This window comes from Gallus gallus, chromosome 24 (genome assembly GCF_016699485.2).
Source record: "Gallus gallus isolate bGalGal1 chromosome 24, bGalGal1.mat.broiler.GRCg7b, whole genome shotgun sequence".
In the NCBI taxonomy this organism is placed as follows: domain Eukaryota; kingdom Metazoa; phylum Chordata; class Aves; order Galliformes; family Phasianidae; genus Gallus; species Gallus gallus.
The window spans coordinates 1,192,812-1,214,383 of NC_052555.1; the positions used below are offsets into that span (position 1 = coordinate 1,192,812).

General features: G+C 49.8%; 2 protein-coding genes across 8 annotated transcripts in view; one reads left to right on the top strand and one right to left on the bottom strand.

Moving 5' to 3' along the window:
• KCNJ5 (Potassium inwardly rectifying channel subfamily J member 5) overlaps window positions 1-21,572 on the top strand; it is a 127,097-nt gene that overhangs the window by 74,247 nt on the left and 31,278 nt on the right. The gene's annotated exons all lie outside the window — the stretch shown is intronic.
• Window positions 7,824-21,572, bottom strand: part of ARHGAP33 (Rho GTPase activating protein 33) — a 171,580-nt gene continuing 157,831 nt past the window's right edge. For all 5 annotated transcript variants that reach the window (XM_025143331.3, XM_004947963.5, XM_025143330.3 and 2 more), the window contains 6 exons: window positions 19,713-19,914; window positions 18,776-18,921; window positions 17,595-17,669; window positions 16,234-17,088; window positions 14,663-15,579; window positions 7,824-14,378 (listed from right to left, as the gene is read on the bottom strand). In XM_025143331.3, coding sequence (XP_024999099.2) covers window positions 12,078-14,378; window positions 14,663-15,579; window positions 16,234-17,088; window positions 17,595-17,669; window positions 18,776-18,921; window positions 19,713-19,914 — 4,496 coding nt within the window. In that variant the 3' untranslated portion in view covers window positions 7,824-12,077. The remainder of the gene's footprint in view (window positions 14,379-14,662; window positions 15,580-16,233; window positions 17,089-17,594; window positions 17,670-18,775; window positions 18,922-19,712; window positions 19,915-21,572) is intronic.

Sequence of the window (21,572 nt, forward strand, 5' to 3'; positions counted from 1 at the left end):
CTCCTCACTCCCTTCTGAAGGGCTGCAGCCTGGAAATGTGAGTTTCAGTGGAACCAAGTGTATTATGGAAATGTCACATCCCTGAGCCAGTGAGAGCAGCAGAACACAAAGCAAGAATGGCACCGAAGTTAAGAACAAAAGGCTATTTTAAAAATGATGGAGCTAATGTAGGTTTGCTTAAAATCCAGAAGCCTGTGTGCATCCCTGTTTGAAAGGTGATTATGTAGCTTGGAGCAAGGAGGGCTCCCTGCACACGTTCGGGTTTATGAATATGTGTTACAATGGTTCTTTGGGGTCTGAGCTGGGAGAGAACATTGGTGGTGCTGCTGCCCAAACACGTCCTTATGCTGTGAAAACTTTCAGTCTGAGCTGACAATAAAAGCCAAAGCTGTAACACCATAGCTGTGTCCTGGTCTGGGCACTGCTGTTCTCTGAAGTGGGGCTGTGAGCAGTGCCTGTCCTTTGTGGCATGAACGAGGGGTACCTTCTGGTCCATACAGCTTAGCTTGGACCATTGCAGGCAGAAATCACAAATCATGTGGGAAACCCAGGTTGTTTGGTATTTTTTTTTCCTTTTTTGCATTCTTTATGTCAGATGAAAAAGGATGTCTAGATCTTTTCCATGTTACTATTCAGACTTCTCTCCTTGGCATTCAGTTTAGTCTTACACTTCCCCTTACCTGTATGGATAGCCAGAAATGGGTGTGAAGAGCAGGATCTGTGGATATTGGTGTTGAGGGGCGGCCGCTTTGTGTCCATGAGTTCAGCTTTCACGTGAAGGGTCACAGAGGGATTTCTCATTGATGGTGTCCAACAGAGTGCTCTCCCCAGGAGCATCGCTTGGAGGGGGACGTTAAACATTAAGTGTGTTTCATTTGTTACTTAAATTGCATTCCATATTACTCTGGCAAATACCTGCTGTGAGGAGCCCTGCTATTTCTGCTTGGTTTTCCTCCTTTTTCTCTCCTGCCCCTTCTCTGCTGCTCTCCTGTGCTCTGCAGCAGCTCAGCATTGCAAGGTGTATGTTGGCCCAGGCTTGGAAGTGCTGTCCAAGTGTGTTGAATGGGGAATGAGGGCTGAGCTCCCAGCTCTGCTGCTCTTTGTCTGCAGACACATGTTCCTCCAGGTTACCTGCTGATTTCCCACAGCAGCTGAGCAGGAGGTTCTCAGTAAGCCCCAGTAACACACTGACAGCTGGATTTGGCCAAGCTTTGACACTCCTGTTGACTTATATTTCAAATTTATTGTGTCCTCCCATCCCGTGCAGCTGAAAGATTTATTTCTGCCAGAGGAGCCCTAGAAATGTCCTTTTCTTTCAGTTTTACCTTGAAGTTTCAGTAGTGGATTGATAATTCACTGCACGTGCAGGGCACAGTGCACTTCTTTCTCCTGACTCCATTTGGGAGGGCTGTTTGTGACTCTCAATGAGGCAGCCGGGCTCAGCAGAGCTGCAGCAGTGTCAGATGTGACACAAAGAGTTGGGGTCCAGGAAACATACAAGGCTGCAGAGAGGCAAAGTCAGCCCTGTCCTTGCTCAGCCTCTCTTCTGTGCCTTTTCACAAGGACGGCGAGCTGGCTTGCACTGTACCCTGGGAAATATTCATAATGGATTTCTCCTTGCAGAAAACACTTAGCACTGACTTTGTCTTTGGAAGAACAGAGCAGAAAATGTAATTGAACCGGCAAATCATCAAGTGTTTGGTGTCCTGGGTAGAGCAGAAGCCTTCAGAGAAAGGACTCCAGAGCTGTTTGCTAGTATTTGCTGCTGGGTGATGTCCCTGGGCTGAGGGACTTCTGTACAATGTCAGCTCCCCAAAGCAATGGTGCTCAGTAATAGGAGCCTTTGCTGCTTGTTTTAGGCTATGTGCAGAGATATGCACAGAGGCAGGAGCGTTACCAGGCACCTGGCAGAAGCTTGTTTGCAGAAGGCAAGAGTGTCACCTCATTTGTTGATTACAGCTCAGAGAAAAAAAGCCTCAACAATTGTTTAAATGGAAAATGTTGTGTGTACACAGCAGGCAATTCACAGCTGTCAGGTGAAGCTGTTGCAGAACAGCAAGCAGGCTCCTGCCCTGCCCTGGTCCATGTGGCCCATGCTGTGTCTGCTGTACAGCTGGCAGGCCTGGCACATGCAGGTAGAGTTACTGGCAGACAATCAGGAGCTGCTGTTCAGTAATAAGCCTGGTAGCAAAAACAGGGCCATTCCAATTTGGGGAGGAAAATTGGATAGTGTGGAAGGAAGCCCTTCTGTTCCATCTCTGGTTCCTTACTTTCAGCTTTTTCTTCTCCTCTTTGTTCTCGAGGAATCAGAGAACAATCAGGGCTTCCATGCTGGTGGTTCTTTGTGGAAGAGCTGAAGCTGGGAAACATTTCACAGGGCTTTAATGGATAGAGGGAAAAAGAACCTCTTCAAACTGAATTGCTTTGATGTTTCTCTTTCTGAAGTGCTGATGCAGTTTTGTAGCATGAAAGGCCATGTGCAGAAGCAGGGAGGCTGGGCACGATCCCTTGCAGTCCGATATGGCTCCATCCTGCTCCTCTGCCTGGGAAAATTAATAAGAAAAGTCCACTTTGTATTTCTGAGGAGCAATTAGAGGCTCAGCTTCCCAACATTGATTAGTTGCTTAATTACCTCTGAAGATCCTGCCTAATTTGTTGCTGCTTGAGCTAAGCTAATGTGTAAACCCTGAAACGGGCTTTGTTGAGTGCAGAGAGCTTCAGAAGGGGCTGTAGATCTGACCCATCTCACATCAGCATGCAGGAGGTGATGCCAGGTATGATGTTGGTTCCTCCAGGTTGACACTTAGTGAAGTTTGGAAAGTCGAGACAGGTGCTCTGATCACTCTTGTCACTGGGAGTGGTACTTAGAGGGGGGACTTATCAGGAATGCCCAAGTGGGAGCCAAATATTCTTTGTAAGAAGCAGAAAACCTTAGGACTCTGAGCTGCCCAAGAGTGCTTCCATCACTGCCCATTTAGTTGAAACCAGCCCTCAAAGAGACTGCTGTAGCGTTATTGCTGCTTAATCTTGGTCCGTGTTTCTTTGACTTCTGATTACAGTAGTCATCAGGGAGGAGACTAAATAGGAGCACTGCTGGTAGCAGGGGATGCTGAGGGTGCTGAGCATGCCCTGTACAGCTCCTCACTGTGCTGGGATGGTGCCTGCAGCACTGCCTTTGGGGAACAGGCTGAAGGCAAAGTGCAAGGTAAGGTGCCCTTCAGTGTGATGTATGTTACAGGAATAGATGAAACAGATGTTGAGCACAAGAGTGCTAATCGAGTACACGTGAATGAATTAAATTTGGGACTGTTGGTTTATTCAGCTCAAGATGGCGAGCAATAACTCATTCCTTCAGGGAGCCCCTGGGCAGCCCCATAGTACCCATAGCCTGAGCACTGTGCAGGAGGGAAGCAGCCTGGTGGGATGTGTTTGCAGGGTCATGCTCACACAGCTCAGCCTGCTGTACCCCAGGCACTGTACTGAGAGCCAATCCCTGTGGTGGAACTACTGCCAGGTCCGAGTTCTGGAAGCGTGCAGGCCTTCATTCCAAGCATCGGATCTGAGTGTAGCTGTGATACACCCAGGAAACCATGATATCTATAGGGAAGGAGACTGATCCTAATTCCTTGCTGTCTCCCTTCTCCTTTATGATGGATCAGGCAATGACAGAGCCTCGTTCCCAGTGATACTATTTGTGGGTGGATGGAAATAAACAGCTTCCTTCTAATTTGGCCAGTTTGGGTTTTAAGCTCCTCTCTGTCTGACCTGAAACCCCAAACAGACGTGTCTGCTCCCTTCTGTTCCTCACCACTGCTCCATTATTCATCCTCCAGGAGATGAGCTGGAGGAAGGCCGGAACAAGGACACTTAGGCTGCTCGATTTGAGAGTGGGAGCAGAGCCATGCTCTGTGGAGAAATGCTAATGTGTGTGCAGGAGCAGAGAGCAGAGGTTGCATCTATAATTCAAACCCACAAATTTCATATGCCAAGGATGTGAGATCCGGCACACAAGGGTTCAGGATGCGGTTTCTAAGTGCTGCAGATGGAGCACAAAATGTCCTGCTGGCATCAAGGAGCACACCTGGGCTGGGGCTGCTCGGGGCAGTGCTGTGAGCAGAGCTCACTGTGCAGTGGTGCTCCTCCTGCAGCATGAGATAATCCTGGGGCAGAAAGGAAATGTCTGTGGGTTTGGTGTTTTGATAAAGTGCTTTTGTTGTGTTGCTGACTGAGGAGAATGCTGTTCCATTTTAAAAAGTTGTCCTTTAACATCATTTTCTTTTTCCGAAAGTCTTTTGTATGGGGGGAAAATAGAGTGTTTAGAGCAGCCTTTCTCCTTCTGTGTTGCAGAAACCAGGGACTGCTTTGTAGTAACTGGGGCACCTTCTGTACCCTACGTGCACCTCAGCAAGCATGAGCTGGGAGGTTGTTGTATTATGCAGTATTATCAGCAAACCTCTCCTCTCGTTTGATGAGTCTTGGATGCCCAAAGTGCTGTCCCGTCTTCTGCTGTAGAAGGTGAGGCAGACTGTGCTCCTGTTCCCATCCTTTGGGGCTGGATGAATGGGGAGAAGTGAAACTGAAGGGAGCAAAAAGAAAACTAAGGTGCAGAACAAACAAATCATTTATGTGAGGTGACTGCTAGGATGCCCCCCAAAAAGAAAACCCAAAGATCTTGAGAAAAGTGAAAGCTGTGAAAGGCGAGCATGTGATGGAAGGGTGAGGGGCATGGCAGGTGTCTCCCACCCTTGGGAGCAAGCCCTGTGCTGTGGGTGTGGATGTGGCTCTGCTGACTGCCTGCCCAACTGTCTGAGAACCTGGCTCTGTCTGGCACTTTGTTTTATAAATTCAAACACAAGATTTAAACTCGAAGTGCAGCAGGAAGAGGTTCTCCCTGAATTGCTACTGATGAGACTGCCTGTCTTTGAGGGTGAGCGCTGATTTGGAGGAGGGGGGACTTTGGTTTTCGCATGCACATCTTTTGTGGACCCGTTGCGTTGCCCTGGTTATCGCTCCCAGCAGCCCCCAAAGCAGCAGCAAGGCCGGGGGGCAGGGCTGCACCCTGCAGCAGTTGCTTGGCCTCTGGAGGTGAGGAGCCAAGCCCTGACTTGTGCCCAGTGCTGTGCTGGGAAGGGAGGGCCTACAGGTCATAAAATCATAGAATCGCTAAGGTTGGAAAAGACCCACAGGATCACCCAGTCCAACCATTCGCCCTTCACCAATGGTTCTCGCTAAACAATGTCCCTCAACACAGCATCCAAACGCTCTTTGAACACCACCATGGTCGGTGACTCCACCACCTCTCTGGGCAGCCCATTCCAGTGCCTGACCATCCTTTCAGAGAAGTAGTATTTCCTAACGTCCAGCCTGAACCTTCCCTAGTGCAGCTTGAAGCCATTCCCTCTCGTTCTATCACTGTCACATGAGAGAAGAGGCTGACCCCCAGCTCACTACACCCCCCCTTCAGGTAGTTAGAGAGCAATAAGGTCTCCCCTGAGCCTCCTCTTCTCTAGAATGAACAATCCTAGCTCCATCAGCTGCTCCTCATAAGGCCTGTGCTCATCAGCTTTGTTGCTCTACTCTGGACATGCTCCAGGGCCTCAATGTCTTTCTTACAGTGAGGGGCCCAAAACTGGACACAGTACGCAAGGTGCAGCCTCACCAGTGCTGAGTACAGGGGGACAGTAACTTCCCTGTTCACACTGGCCACACTGTTTCTGATACAAGCCAGGATGCCGTTGGCTTTCTTGGCCAACTACTACATCAACAGCCTTTCCCTCATCCACCAGTCGGGTCACTAGATCATAGAAGGAGATCAGGTTGGTCAAGCAGGACCTGTCCTTTGTGATCCCATGCTGGCTAGGCCTGATCCCCCGATTGTCCTGCATGTGCTGTGTGATCTCCCTCAAGACAATCTGCTTCATAATCTTCCCCGACACCGAGGTCAGGCTGACAGGCCTGTAGTTCCCTGGATCCTCCCTGCAGCCCTTCTTGTAGATGGGAGTCACGTAGGCAAGCCTCCAGTCTTCTGGGACCTCACCCGTCAACAAGGAGTGCTGATAGATGATGGAAAGCGGCTCGGCTATCACCTCCGCCAGTTCCCTCAGCACTCTTGGGTGAATCTCATCTGGTCCCATGGACTTGTGGCAGTCCAGTTGGAGTAGCAGGTCTCTGACTGTTTCCTCCTGAATCATGGGGGGTTCAGTCTGCTCCCCAGCCAAGACTGCCAGGACAGAGAGTGGAGAAACCTGAGGATAACTGGTCTGACTTTTAAAGACAGATGTAAAGAAGGCATGCAGAATGTCTGCCTTTTCCTTATGCCAGGTGGATCCCTGCATGCTGCCATTGCGTTAGCATTGTTCTGACAGCTGCTGGACTTGGTGCTTGTAGCCAGGGGACTTCATGGCCCTCTAGAATATAGCAGGGCACCTCGGAGGATGGAGCAGAGGCAGCAAGGGAGGGACTGAGCAGCGATGCTTTTCCAGTCTCAGCTGCTGCTTCTGGATGACTTGTTTATCATTGAGTTTTTGTACTGGTGCATCTGATGCTAAGCAAATATATGGCAGTGTTCCCCTGGGGAACAGCTGATGGTTTTCTGAGCAGCAGCAGTGAACTGCCGAGCTCTGCAGTTGCGTGTCTGGCTGGCAGGAGTGCAGGGACCCACAGCACTGCAGACACAGCACCTGTGCTGCTGCAGCACCGAATGTGCTTCCTTGGGAAAACAAAGCCCACGGTATTTCCCTGGGTGTCAGGAGCTGGGGACCTGAACAGAATGGCTAGAACGAAGCCTAATTCTCGTAAATGGTCTAAGAAGTTGGCTTTTAGCGGCAGAAGTGGTTGAACAGTGCCGCCTGGTGGGAGCACGTGGGAGAGAAGTACGGGGCTGCCGCTGGGATCTGCACCCGGCACGGCTGCACACACGCAGCCCTCCGACGCGGGTCGGGCAGCCCCGACCTCCCTGCTGGCTGTGATGCTGGGGGCTGTGATGCCGCAGACTGCTCCAGGCTGTGCCCTGCTTTTGTGGTATGTGAAGCCAAACCAAGCGCTCCACGGGTTCAGAGCAACCCTACACCCCACCTTTGGAGTGTGTTTGACCATGGACCCGATCTTTTTAGCAGTTAATGTGCAGTGCTGCCACAAATGAAATAAGAACTTGTGGACTTGAGCAAAGTGATTTGTGTTTGCTTGCTGTGATTTGCTTTTGCTGATCTCATGGAGCCCATGTCAGAAGCACTGCCAGTGACCTCAGCAGGCACATTTTGGGGTGGGGGGGGGGGCTGCCTGTTCCAGCCTGGCAGCAATGCCCAGTGACCTTCCCAGGGTCCCTCTATCCCAAGCAGATGTTAGCACAGCAGTAGCCTTGCTACTGTCCCACCACAATAACCCCCAGTCATTACAGGTGCACAGAGAGGGCCTGCTGAAAGTCCTCCCAGCAACTTTTACTATTCATTAACAGTGAGCAATATGCCTGCAGTGCCAGAATCCCCCCCGGCCAGGCGCAAAGGCCACAGTGCTGCTGCCATCTGTCTGTCCCCACCTCCCTGCCCCACGCCTTCTGTGCAGAGCTATTTCTGCTGCCCTGTCGTGCTGGGTGAGAAGGATGGCAGCCTAAAAATGCCCAGGCTGGTTTGTTGTTTGCTATGCAGCAGTCAGGGCCACAGTCTGACTGGGCAGAAAAGCAGCAGTCAGGGGTATTGGCACATGAGCACAAAGTCACCTCGTCCTTTGGCTTTAGAGATCCCTGCTGTGGCCATGAAATGGCTTTCCAGGCTTTTTTTTTCTGTTAATTAAGGAGGCAGAGGCACAAACACACACGTACACAGGAATAGTTTTTAACCTGGCTTGATTAATGCTGTCAAGTTGTACATCTGAGTGTGAGCTCAGTGGGACTGTTGCTTTTGCTTAATACCACAAGACACCTCAGTCTGGATTGTTGCATTACAGTACAAATAAAAAACAGAAACAAAACCACATCTGCATCATACAAGGTGAGAAGAATATGAGAATTCTAAATATTTACAGAGGAGGGCAGTGGGGAAACCACAAAAAATATTTACATAAAAATACATGAGCTTGTCGGCATATACATTTTACACCAGTTCACAAAAAAAAGACACTATATAAATTAGAGTGAAGGGAACTCCAAAGGTAACCCAAGACTTTCTGGGACGTTTCTCTCATGCGGCTCAGGGAAAGAAAAACCAAGTCCTCTACAGCAGGAAAATGAACAGCAAAACAACCCTGTCCTCCCCCCACCCCCCGCCACCCCCACAGACCGGACGAGGCAAGACTGCACACAAAGGTATTCTGCTGGATGGTTACACCAGACCATGCCTTCAGTACTGGGTATCTGTAGCACAAGGTTTTGGGAAGAGTTGCATGCCTGAACCACTGTAACAAAGAAACCGAAACAATTTCTCATCCGGATTTCCTACCATGGAACACATTGTTTCAGTCAATACCCTGGCCACACAGTGCCGAATGGCAGAGTGCACATGAGGTTCTGTCCCTTCTGGGGTTAAAGAGGAACAGTTGGGTTGGTTTTGGTTTTGTGTAGCCATTGAAACGATCCTTACCAACCCCCTTGAAATGATGAGCGCAAAATGAGGATCTCTGGAAAGACACAGGCACAAAATTGTGGGCGTTCTGTCACTTCTGCATATAGATTTCACCTGATAAGTCCCTTGAGAAGATCAGAAATGACTTTCTAAGGGCTAGGTCCTCATTGCTCACAGGTCTCCTGTGGGTCACTCACTGCTCCAAGGTGGAGGTGGAAATCCAGAGCTGGAGTGTGCTGTTGGGCCCTGACTGTTGCACTGCATGAGGGAGAACTCAGCTGAGAACTTAAGTGGTGATTTAAGATGTTGATAGCTTGTGGCAAGTACAGGGGAATCATTTTAGATCATAGCTGCTTGTCATCTTGTCTGGAGATGAGGTTAGGCAGTAATTTACTTAATCTGAGCAGAACTGGCCTTGCAATGGATTGTTCTTTGTTTGCCTTGCCATCTCCTTGCTCTCTCTCCCATTTCTCTGCTAGGATGCTGAGAACTGCACTAACAACTTACCTTTCTGGGACATTGGTGTACCCTCCTCTCCTTGCTCTGATGCACAATGCCCTATTTTTCATATCAGCTATGATTTTGGAAAGATATCTTGACTGATTTATTGTGAATCGATTGATGAGCATAGAAAAACTTTCTGAGGACCATCAGCTTAACCACAGTGCAAGAGCAGAACTGCATAGTTGACTATATGGCTTTGTGTGGGGTGGGTGTGGGGATGACTGAATCCTAGCAGGTATTTCCCAAAACCAAAAGAGGAGAAGTGCTCATCTGTATTTCTGTCTGGGAAAAGCTGGGACTTAACCTCGTTGGTTAGTTGTGGCCCTGCACTGGTGGTAGGCTGTTCTCTGGGGGTGCACAGCCCTGAGTATGAGCTTATGTGGCTGGGCAAGGCTGGGAGGATGCTGGGGGAGGTTTTCTGCTGCATGCCTCTCTTTCAATGGAGATGTTCTTCTCTTGAGGGAAGGCCATTTGTAGCACCCATCTTGGCATATAGATGTGCACTTCTAGGAGCTCGTTGGGAAGGTGCTGAAAGCTTTTGGTCCCAAGGGGATGCTCAGCACCTGGTACAGTGCAGGGAGCTGGATATGGCAGGCTTGGGGGGGTAGGAGCACTGTGGGGAACAGTTGTCCAGGGATGGCACTTGGTATCTACAGGGAGACAGTGGCTTTGCACAGGAAAATCCAGAGGCATTTAGAATTGGTGGGACCTGATTTCAGCCCCCTCGTAGCAGAAGGATAGTCCTGATTAGATAAGGCCAAAATGGAAGTTAGGTGCTGGGGGCAGGAGGGGGGAGTTAAGGCTTTCACAGAGAGAGAGGTTTCACCTCCAGCTCTCATTACCTGAATCCCAAACAGCCCAAACCCAAGCATTGTCCCTCGTTCAGATGGAGCCATGGGAGTCTGTGCTCAGCACTGCAGGACTGCTCCTCATCCTAACAGAACCCAGGGGTGCTCAACCCAGACTCCCCAGCTCTTGCACTGAGGGCTGGGGATGGCCCACAGCGTGGCTCACCTAACACCTCCTTTCTGTGCATCTTTTCTTATTCCTTAAAAGCAAACATTACAAGCAGTGTTCCCCCATGAAGAAACAAACCCTTCTACCTGGTATTACTGGTAACCTGGCTCACAGTGCTTTTTTTTCCTTTTCCTGACTTCCAGACTTATTTCTGGAACATGTAACATCTCTTCTAGACAGAACGCTTAAAACAACAGCTTTTCACAATAAAGTAGAACCATAAAGTACTGTTACTGAAACAGCCCCAGACAAGGCTACAAGACTAAAAGCAAACAGCTGAAGACAGGTCAGCTACTAGAAGCAGATCTTCTTTATGATTCAAAATAGCCATGAAACCTCTGTTTAAAAAACAAAAATCCAACACTACTGAGGTAAGCTCCCTTTAACTTTCACAGCTGTGTCCCAACTGCAGGACCTGCAGCTTTTTAATAAAACATCCGAGATTCCAAATGGGTGGAGAAGTTCTTCAGCCACGCAGAACAGGAAGTGGTGTTTACCAGTGAGCATTTAAAAATCCTAAATCTCAAGTATTGCTTGCAAGCCCTGTCTGATGAAATGGATGTGCTTTATAAAGTGGGGTTGTAGTTAGTCCTGGGAAGTCTGGGAGGCTGCATAGGGTGGGTGCCTGGCTTCTCTTACAGTACAGAAAGCTGTTAAATACCTAGGACAATGGTATTAGTGTATTACAGAGTGCACTGGCCTTCTGTCCCTACTTAGAACTGAATACTGGTATCATCTATACTTGTGATACAGGAGGGAACACTATTTCACAGCGCACAGACAGCACATAACTACTTTGCATGTGCCATGATTTTGCAGGGATCCCTTTGCCAACACAGAACTGAAAGGTTACAGCAAGCTGTGTCCTTCAGCTGAAGGTCAATAGGAGCACTCCCTGATCTAAGAGCTGCAGGGTCTGGCCTGGGGCAAATACCTGGCTGTGCAGGTAACTCAGCACTTGCACACTCATTCCCAGCTTGTAACTGTGCTCTGATTTACAAGCTGGGCATAACGCTATAGAAATGTTATTACTTCTGTAGAGAGAGGATACTGGCTAGCCACAGCGTGTGATTAAATCACCTGCACTGTAGCTAGCCTAGCAGCATAAAGAGGGGTTGGCTTGAAATGGGTGTGCTGCTCCTAAGTGTGTCCGTGTTGTTGTTTTTGTGTTGGCTTTTGGTACGAGAAATGTAGACCTGTAATCTACTTGGCTTCTACTGCTGGCCTCCGCCTACGCTAGAGAAACTTTAAAGTAATTTGATTTCATGTAGTCGGAAGCAACTTATTAAGCAAGCAATTTAAGAAGTGTGCTGTGTTTTGCTTCAGAGCCTACTCCACAGGCTGAAGTCAAAACAGGCTCACACCCACTTCAAAGCAGTTGAAGTGGGCTCGCTATGCCTAAGCAATAATCTTTAAAGGAGAGGCTTGACCTTGGCATTGATCAAGAAGAAAGTGCTCAGGTCTCCCCTGCTCCAGCAGCTTTCCACCCGCTCTTCCTGCACGACCTCAGAGGGGGTGGAAGCAGTTCCTGCACATCACGGAGACCCTTTCTTGGGAGCTAACAGTGGGAAAGGCAACACGCGGGGCTCACAAAAACAGCAGCATGCACAGTCTGTCATGCATGGGACTATGGAAGCATGGTGAGGAAGTGGTGGTAACTGCCAATGTTAAATTCAGGGAAGGAAAAACTTCCTTTCCCCTACCCCAGCAGCATCTCTTTCAGCTCTGCCTGTCCTCTCTGGCAATATCTGTGCGCCAACAGCCTGCCCTGTCCTTCCAGTTGTCTCAAGCAACATGAAAAAGCTCTATCTCTACTACATAAAAACAGTGAGTGGTGGGCTGGGAGGGATGGGGCTGAAGGTGGGTTTGCTTTGCTCATTGGGGCAGGAATTTATTTTTTTTTTCCGTCGCTGAAAAAATAAAACAGTCCACTGTCCAGCAGAGGCTGTTTAAAACTCTATTATTTCAATTATTTCCATTATTTCTTTTACCTCCGTGTGCTCACTCAACATGAACCTCTGTTTCAGGCCGTTGCAAACACAGCTCTGTTGGAAGGAAGGCCCCCTGGCCAAGGGCCGTGGCGTAAATTCTACTGTGCACATGGGTAAAAGTGGGGGGCACACACCCCCCTTCTCCAGCATAGCCCCCTCTTTGGTGCTGAGGCATGGTATGGTAATCTTCCACGTTATCATACTGGGACATCACAGTCATAGTGCTTTGGCGTTTCCCAAGGGTTTGGTACGGGTAGAAGAGGGCAGAGTCCTTCTCCACGGACTCGCGGTGCTGCACCCTGAGGCTGTGGCTCCGTTCAGGTGAAGGCGGTGGTGCCATGGGAGAGGCAGCGTGCTCCTCTTCCTTGTAGCCATCTCTGGAGTGTTTCTCAACGGACGTGCTGGGCCTGGCTCGGGACCTTTCCAAATCTGGCCTGTCCTCCGCCAGCCTCGCTTCCTTGTGGTTCAGTCTCAGGGTATCCTGGTTTGCCAGGAAGTACTTCCTGCCCAAGTGCTGGTAACCCATGGGCTCGGCGGGCTCGGGGCCTTTGGGCCTGTAGTCAGGATAAGGGGGTCCATTTTTGGGTTCGGAAGGCTGCCTATGGCTCGGCTCCTGCTGCAGGTGCGGCCGGTGGTCGCTGGCGCTGCAGGTCGGCTCATGCATCTTCCTGCTGCGGATGCTGCTCTGCTTCTGGGGAAGGGATGGCTTCTCCGGCTGTCCATTCCCATAGGCGCCATGGTAGTGGGCTCTGTCCAGCTCTGGCTCAGGGTGCTGCATGTAGTAACGTTCATCCCCGTCAGGTGTAGCTGCTTTGGCTGGGTACTTCCCCTCCTTCCCTTCTGCCACAGTGAGCAGCCCACTCTTCCCAGGGTCTGACTTGCTGCGCAAGTGAATGATATCTGGCCCTCCGGGGTCCTCTGGCAGCAGCGGGGTCACGTTGTCATATTGGGACATCAGCGGCCCTTTCATTTTCTGCCGCGTGCGGCTCTCTCGGCGAATAGACTGCATGCGGTACTTCTCCATGTCCTCCAGGTCCCATGACATGTACATGTGCTTGATGTCTGGGGCAGGAGGCACGTCCCTGCTGATGAAGCTGTGCTCCTTGCCTGCCAGGTGGCCAATGAGGCCGCCCCGTGGGTAGGCAGACAGGCCGGGGTAGCGGTACAGCCCCTTGCTGTGAAGCCGTGCCTCGTAGGATGCGAAGTCGCGGCTGTGCAGTGGGTGGAAAGGCCTGACCCGCATGGTGCTGTAGGGGTCCAGGTCATAGAAGTTCCCATCGGCAGAGGTGTAATAAGAGGATCCAGAAGAGCTGGAATAAGGACTGTAGCGGTAATGCACCCTCCCGTTCTCAAAGTAAGGCTGCAGCTGAGTGACGTGATAGTCGGAGTGAGGCTGATATGGCTTGTACTGGTAGAGGGGCCGCGGGCAGAACAGAGGCTCATCATCTGGAGGCACCTCGGTGCGTGAAATGGGGACAGAGCGGATGGTGGAGGCGGCTGGAGTGGGAACATGCAGCGACTGAACCCTTCGGATGGTGGGGTAGGGTGGAGGGTCCTCACCATAGGCGGCATTCCGCAGACCTGTGGGGCTCACGGAGGACACAAACTCCAACCGGCTGCGAGGTTTGGAGTAGACAGCAGAGGTGCTCCTCCCTTGGTTTGTGTAGGTGTTGTAGCGACTGCCCGCAGAAGTGGGCGTCTCTGATCGAGGAGGGTAGGCTGGGTGCTGGTCCGGCTTGCTGTGGTAGGTCATGTGAGGAGGAACGCTCTCAGGTCGGTACTGGTGGATGGAGGTTGGCTTGTGGTGCAGGTAGACGTCTGGCCCGGAGGGCTCCAGGATGCTCTCGGGTTTGGGGTGCGGCACATACACGGACTGCAGGGAGGAGTGCTTGGGGGGTGGCGGTGGGGGTGGCGGAGGAGCGAGTGGTGGTGGTGGCAGCGGTGGTGGTGGCGGTGCTGGCGGAGGCAGCAGGACTTCCTCTACAGAGGAGGCCAGCATGGAGGAAGCCAGGAAGGCGTGGTAGTTGGAGTTGTTGATCGCATCAGCGTTGTTGGAGTGCATGGCGGCAGCTATTTTGCTCTCCAATGTTCTCACGGGCGGGACAGGTGGAGTGAAGCTGTAGGAGGAGTGAGTAGGGACCGACTCAGAGCGCAGGTGCAGCATGGGAGCCCTGGTACCCTCCCGTGGCTTTTCCAAACGGCTCTGGTGGCCGCTGGGCACAGAGGAGGAGCGGTGGGTGCTGGAAGTGCTTTCTGTGGCAAAACCAGGAGCAGGCTCAGGTGGTTTTTCGGGTGCAGCTGCACCCCAAACCTGTTGGGAAGAGACCAGGAGTTAGAGGCAATTCCCTCACTGGGAATCTGACCTGTTACCTTGTGTTCACCTAGGCAGTGTAGCGCTGCATTCATGTTAGGTTGTGCCTCTGCCATACACCCCCAATTCCCAGTAGCCTGCAAGGACCTCCTGCCTCTTCCAGGAGCAAGACTGACTGAGAGCAACTCTCCCTGACCTCAGTCCCCTATCATTATGCTGGAGCTGTGGACAGACATCGCACTCGCAAACAGGTGCAAGGCCAAGCAAGGGGCACATCCACGTACCTGACTGGAATTGCTGGATGCTTTTGCAGAGGCCGCTGGCACTTGTCCCACTGCAGACTGGTGATCCTGCCTCTGCGGTGGGGCGGGCTGGCTGCCTGTGGGTGTGCGCTGTGCAGAGGTGCCAGTGACATCTGCCTGAATTATGGCTGGACCAGCTGCATGCTGACATGTTGGTGCACGGGTAGGCTCAGCTGCTGCTGTCTGGATGGTTGTCAGGTAGGGCACTGGGACTGGGGTGCTTTTCTCCCCAGCAGTTACAGGAGTCTCAAGTTTGTCATCAGCTGCACAGGTGGAAGTGAGCTGCTTGTCCCCAGACGTGCATGCACGAACGTGGGGCTTATCCATAGGCAAGTTGGTTGTAGGTGGCTCCCAGTCAGGCAGTGCCCCTGGAGCGTGCTGCCGTGTCTGCTCCCAGTCCTCAGCATGGGCTGGGAACTGCTCTTTGTTCTCCGTTTGACCAGCAAGGTAGCTGGACTGCTCTTGCTCTGCATCTCTTCTAGCAGGCACATCCCCAGGCACACTGGTGTGAAGAGGCTGGGGGTCCTGACTTCCAGGTGCACCTGGAGGGTGGTTCTGCTCCCGAGCAGTGCTGCTAGCTTGAAAATCCTGCTCAACTGGTGCACTAGTCTGGAAGTGTAGCTGGTTCTCAGGCAGATCAGTATACAGGTGAAGCTTGTCTGGAGCTCCAGCAGAGAGATGGAGCTTTTCCAGAGCTGTAGCAGCTTCAGTTTCTCCATAACTGGTGCTTTCAGAATGGGCATCTCCTGGCTTTTTCTGAGACTGAGCAGATGCTTGCTGTGCAGACTCAGCTAACGCTAGGGCTAGCATGCGCGCTGCATTTTTCGGAGGAGGAGGAGGGATAAGAGACACAGAACTGACAGGAACAGGATCCTGGGGGGAGTCGAGGGCAACTGCTCCTAATAGGGGGAAAATCGAAAGAGAGAGTGATTTTATGTTACCCAATAAGGAGAGTGACCAAACCTTAATGACTACCCTAAGAAAAATAGATGCTTTCCACATTTTCACAGCAGTAATTCCTTCTGATGCGAAATACTGTATCTTCTGTCTTACATACAAATGCTGCTCAATAGCACAGCAGTTCATCACAAACAGGGAAAAACACAAGAGATTGTCTAAAGGCTCCTCTTGCATTTCTAGAGAGGTAGGAAGGTAGGTAGCAGAGAATGAGATACCCTTACACAATTTTGATCATAAGTTTTTGGGCAGAAAGGATCCCTTCTTCGAGTGTTGGCAGATGTTTAACTTAAAAAAGGAAAGTCTTAGATGATCTATCAGCTGAAATGTTTTAGAAGTACATGCTATAGATTCTCGTGTACAACATGATGGGAAAAGAAAGCAGTATAGAAAGTATTATGGAAAAATATCCGAGATCTGTGTGATGTAGGAAGAAGACAGAGGTTAAGACCGTACCGATTTGCACAGCCCTGCAAGAACACTTGTGATCAGAACTGACGGGCAATCCCCTCTCCTAAAAGGCACGCAGAGACGGACTTTGTGAGAGCAGGTCCCCTTTGGAACTTAAAGAAAGAATGGAGGAAAATGCACTGTACCTGGCTGTGCGTGTCCACTGGGTACAGTCTTATTCTGACTGCTTGACATTGGTCTCTCCCCTTCTTCTGGCAACTCTGGTTTGCCAGCAGCCACTATCTGGGCATGCTTTAGCTCTTGATGGGCTTCCTCCTCTGGTGCTCTTTCAATTTCTTTCAGAGGTAAGGACATCTGGGTTGGGAACCTGTTTGTGATTTCAGTGATACCAATCTCTTCGTTCCAGTTGGAAGTGGAGGAGTTTCTGGTTGTGATGAGCATTCCTCCAATTGATTCTGATGTGCAGCTGGGCAGTGCAAAGGAGACAGGTTCTGATGTGGTCAGTGGTGGAGATTTGATGGGCTTTTTCCCCATCTGGGGTGAGGTGTCACTGGGTTTGAAGGTCTTCTCTTCGGTTGGGCTCAGGTCCAGAGTAAAGAAGGGACTCATCTTCTCTTGGAATGGAGAGACTGGCTCAGAGCTCGTGGCGCTGCCCGGTGTCTGGGACTGGCTGCCTGATTCTAAGTCCTTCTTCAAGAGGCTCGGCTTCTCCTTACTTATGCCAATCGACTCCAGCATGGAGGTGCTGCTGTCTGGGCACTCAGACTCTGCTTGGGGTGGGCTGCACTGAAAAGACATTGGGTCAAAATCCAGGCTAGCAACTCCAATATCTGGTGGGCTGAGGTCAACATCTTCAGCTGAGCGGGGAGAAATGAGGGCAGGAACATGGATGAGCTCCTTATCCCCATCACTGTTGTCATGTGGAAGGTTGTCATAAGAATTGCAGCGATTCATGCCTCCCAAGAGCTCCCCATTGAAGGAAGCAGACAGTGCATCACTACTGGATCTGGGTCTTCTGGGTCGAAACCGGTTAGATTCACCTACGAATGAGTAGATACATAGGGGTTAAGTGTCAAACTTTTACTGTCTGAGGAGGCAATGGCTTGGTGTTTTTCAATTAGCATGCAAGATGCTCACCTGGTGAGCTTTAAACCGAAAAACAATGTAGTTAGCAATAGCTGTTAATTAAGTCTGCTCAAACTCTTTTTAAAGCAGTTATCAGGTCCAACTCAGTCTGAAACTGAGCTGTTTGCAAAAGTGAGATCAGTTGAAGTGTGGTTTTGTCTCTCAGAAAACATTTTCCTTCCCAATGCTATCTTTTTCGATTTAGAAGAGAAAGAGGGCAAGGAATGAAAGGTATACAGAACCCTTAGAAGGAAAACAAAGATCTGAAGGGCATTGCCCTGATACTACTGCCCAACAGGGATGGATCAGCTGCTTCATTAACAAGTCCAGCTTTTACTGGGGGGGGTGGCAGGCATCTGCCCTGCTGCTTATCTGCCCTTTCAGTGATGTTACCTTTTTTTAAACCCACATTTTGCCTTACCATCAACAGCATGCAGAGAGGTAAGTGATTCTTCGCTTTTAGCTGAGCGAAGAGTCCCGCTGTCCCCTCGTCCCCCTGGGGAAACAAAACCAGACAGTGACAAGCTGAATTATGGAAGTGGTTGACATTTGGTTACGGAGTGGTGGCAGGAAGAAGCAAACAGGCTTCTAGCAATGGTACTGCTGCCTTGAAAGTAATGGTTGTGCTTTTATTGTTTGCTGTTTGGTTTGCACTCCAAAGCCCTTGGAGAAAACCGCCATCCTGTCGCAGGGTTGATGTGATTTAGTCTAAGATGGATGTAATGTTTTTGTGTGGGAGGTTGGCCTACGTGGCTGACAGAGGTCCCTTCCAACCTGTGATTACTAGAAGTGATGACAAAAGAGCATCCATTTTTGATACCAAAATGCCAACTAACTGCTGCAGATGATGGGTTGGAAGATAGCTGCTCCATGTGCCCACTGTGCCAGGCAGGTCCTTCTGGTTAACTCCTGACAGCAGCGCTCCCACAATGGGGAGGAAAGCAATACTGGCACAGTTGGTTTTATGAGCGCTAAACAAACACAGCTAAAATGCACAAGGGGAGACTATCTTAATGTACAGCCACAGAATGTGTTTGTTACACTGGAGACTAGAGGTTGTAATTTCGAAAGGGCATCAGGGCAAAGATGGGATGCAGCTCCCTGCTGGCCCACAGGTCAGGATTTGTGGTGTGCTCTTCTGCAAAAACATACAGTTGCTGTCTTTAAATTTGGAAAGAGACAGTGAATTATATATGGGAGGGGCTGAGAAGTCAGCCTACGTAGCTACAGAAAGATGTTGGATGCCTTCTTTCTGTGGGAATGTTTGTGGAAAAGTGCTTTTATGTAGTTTAGGTGTGCGTCTTCTGACAAAAGCAAGATGGTGCCAGGAGTGTATTCCTACTTGCATATCAAGGGTCGAAAGAAAACGTTGAGAGTTTTGTAGAGGTGCCCATTTATTGTCCTTCAGAAGCTACTCAGAGGGGAGGCACAAGGTGGTGTGCTGTAACAGGTCCGGATCCTGAGTTAACACAAGACCCATTTAGAAAAGATGTCTTAACTAAAGATGTTATGCATGGACTTGAACGCTAGAAGGAGATCCAAGCACGCTGAAAGCATGAATCCTACACTGCTGTCTTTTACAAGCTGGCTTTGCAGCCTTACCTGCCAGGGCTATGACCTTCATCTCCGATGGCTCACTGGGGTTGCGCTGCAGTTTGCGTTTGGACACGGAGGATGACTTTCCCAGGTTGAAGAAGGAACGCCAACTGCCAACGGGTGATTTCTTCATCTTATTGGGCGGTCTTTTTCTGGAGTAAAAAAATGGAGTGGATGGTGTGAGTTGTGGTGCAGGGTGAGGGAAGAGCTGCACTGAGCTCAAGACCATTGGCTTGTCCCTAGCACTGCCTGGTTTCTGCTGCCACAGACCTTAGGAACTTGGTCTCTTTCAAACATTTGAGAATGTTTCCACTCTTACAGCTCAGCCCTGAAGTCTCACTGGCATAAATTTCTCTAATCTATGCAAAGCAAGATGCAGTGCAGGTGAGCAAAGGCTCCACAGCTGTACAGCACAGCACATAATGGATGGCTTTTATTCAGTGGCAGGTGTAACTGCTTTCTGAGGAACCATACAGCCATACAAGGTGTTCAGAAGCATCTCTGCTGCTGTGTTAACAAATCATCAGCCTCCTCCCACTGCCTTGTTTGATTTCTAGTGCCTGCAAGTCTGTCCAATGGCTCTGCTTATAGAACCAGAGTTAGTTTCAGGCAAGGTGTTCTGAAACCTGGAAAACCCCAATGTTTCCATGTACAGCTAGCACAGGCAAGGATAGACATCAGATGGCTTTGTATATCTCATGGCTGCCTGCTCAGAAAGGAAGGAATGGCACTGTTGTGTGGCTAAACTGAACCTACTGGGCAACTGTGTGTTAGTTAGTTGAATCCTCAGAGTCCAAAGTGGGTGGAAATTGCCTATAATGCTTTATGCATGATTAGTGGAAGTTGGTTTCAGTACGTTCTTGCAGTAGTAATAATAATAAAAAAAAACAACAAACACATCCAAACAATTATGATAGGTGCTGGAAAATAAACTCCTCTCTACCTTTCTGATGGAAAGTCGATGACTGTGTGAAATTTCCCTTGTAAAGCTGCAGGTCCTTCTCCCACTTCAATGTATCTATTGTCTGTCACCATGGGGGAGTTGATCTGGCCTTGTGTCCGTGCCTGTGCCTCCTCCAGTGTGAGCAGCTTTGTGGAGGGAGAAGACACCAACAGGGACTTGGGCCGTGATAAAGAACTGTGTCCTGTAAGGGAAAGCCACAGGTAAGGGGGAGGATCAGAAAGCAGCAGCACAGCCATCACAGTTCCAGGGGAGGTGCTGTATTCTTCTAAGACTTGGCTATCCTAGCCACTGGAAGATGATGTCAAAATAACCATTTTGTCAGGGATGTTTATGGCAAAGGACATACCCATAACTGAGAGCAGCTTACTGCATTAAACACACGCAAAAAAAAACCCTGGAAAATGAGGGCAAGTAGGATAGAAATCTTCACTGCCATACTTTAATCAAACTTCATCTCCATGCAAAACATCGTAATGACGACGAGTTTTGTTCCTATAAAGTTTGGGTTTAGGCATTGTCGGGATATAGCAACAGGAAATGCTGCACATGACTGCAGCTGCTACAAACCAGTGTGCAGGTGGATACAGGGAACTGCATTTAGCTGTGTCTTGCTCTTGGCCTGCTTACAGCCCGTGCTTGTTTTTGGAGACAAATGCCAGCTGCTAGGATCTGTTGTTCAGCCTCACAGTCCAGAGCAGTGCTGCAGGGGAGCACGAGGAGTCTGCTCTACGATCTGTCCTTGTTTGCCATTGCTTACAGAGCAAGTATTTACATGGTTATTCTCATGTGAGTAAGAGGTGTGGGAAGGAAGTCTACCATCCCCTCCTATCAACATCCTGGTTGGATCCATTCCTACTATTTATTCCTTTAACATCACAGTTCCTGGGTAACGTGTGCACAGCCTCGTGTGTGTTAACTGCACGTGAGTACCTGGGGTGAAGTTTGGGCCAAGCAGGTATTCAGACATACAGCTGTCTTCCAACTAGGCTAACTTGGGATGGCTTAAAGGAGGCTGGGGAAGGCTTTTGCTTCTATCAGGCTGGTGCAGGTTGAGATGCTGTGCTCAGAGGGACTGCCTTGCTAGAGCACAGTATTCCTGAGCTTAGCTCATACACTGACATACCCTGACCCTTCTGCCCCCCAGTTTTGTGGCAAAGCAGACAATGTGAATGCCTGAGTCATTAAACAATTAGCCAAATTTATACGCTCCACTCTAAAGCCTGGATGATCATTGATCTTCCCCTGGCAGAGCTCCACCTGCTGTGGGCTGTCCCTTCTCCAGGTGGGCTGTCCCTTCTCAGCCAAGCCAACCTCTGGTCCTGACACAAAAACTGCCTTCCAGTAGGAGCAAAAGTTGGATGTGCAGCAACTGTGCTGTCCAAAGTAGAGCAATGCTTGTATAAAAAATGGGAAGCAGCAAATATTCTGGAAAAGCAGCTATGTAGACTCCACCAGTGATAATAACTGCATTGGCTGTGCAAGCCACATTGGAAGGTCAGCTTATCAAAGCAGATGCAACAAACTGTGGAATAGTAGCAGCTTGTGCTCTTCACGTTTACTCATCTAACATGAGTAGTGATTTTAAAAAGAAGAGAGGCAATAGGGGAACAGATTAAGTTATTCTGTATGACTTTTCAGTGCTAGGACCTAACAGCAGCAGCCAAACATTCACATGTATGCTCTTGTACAGCATCCCAGGCTATCTCAGAAAGGTGATGGTAGCCGTGTTTGCCATATTCTTCTACAGCCTTGGAAATCTGTTGTCACCTTGATAGTAAAAGCATATTTCAGATACTGTGGGGGATTTCCATTAAGTGTCTGCTACTGGTTTTGATCCAG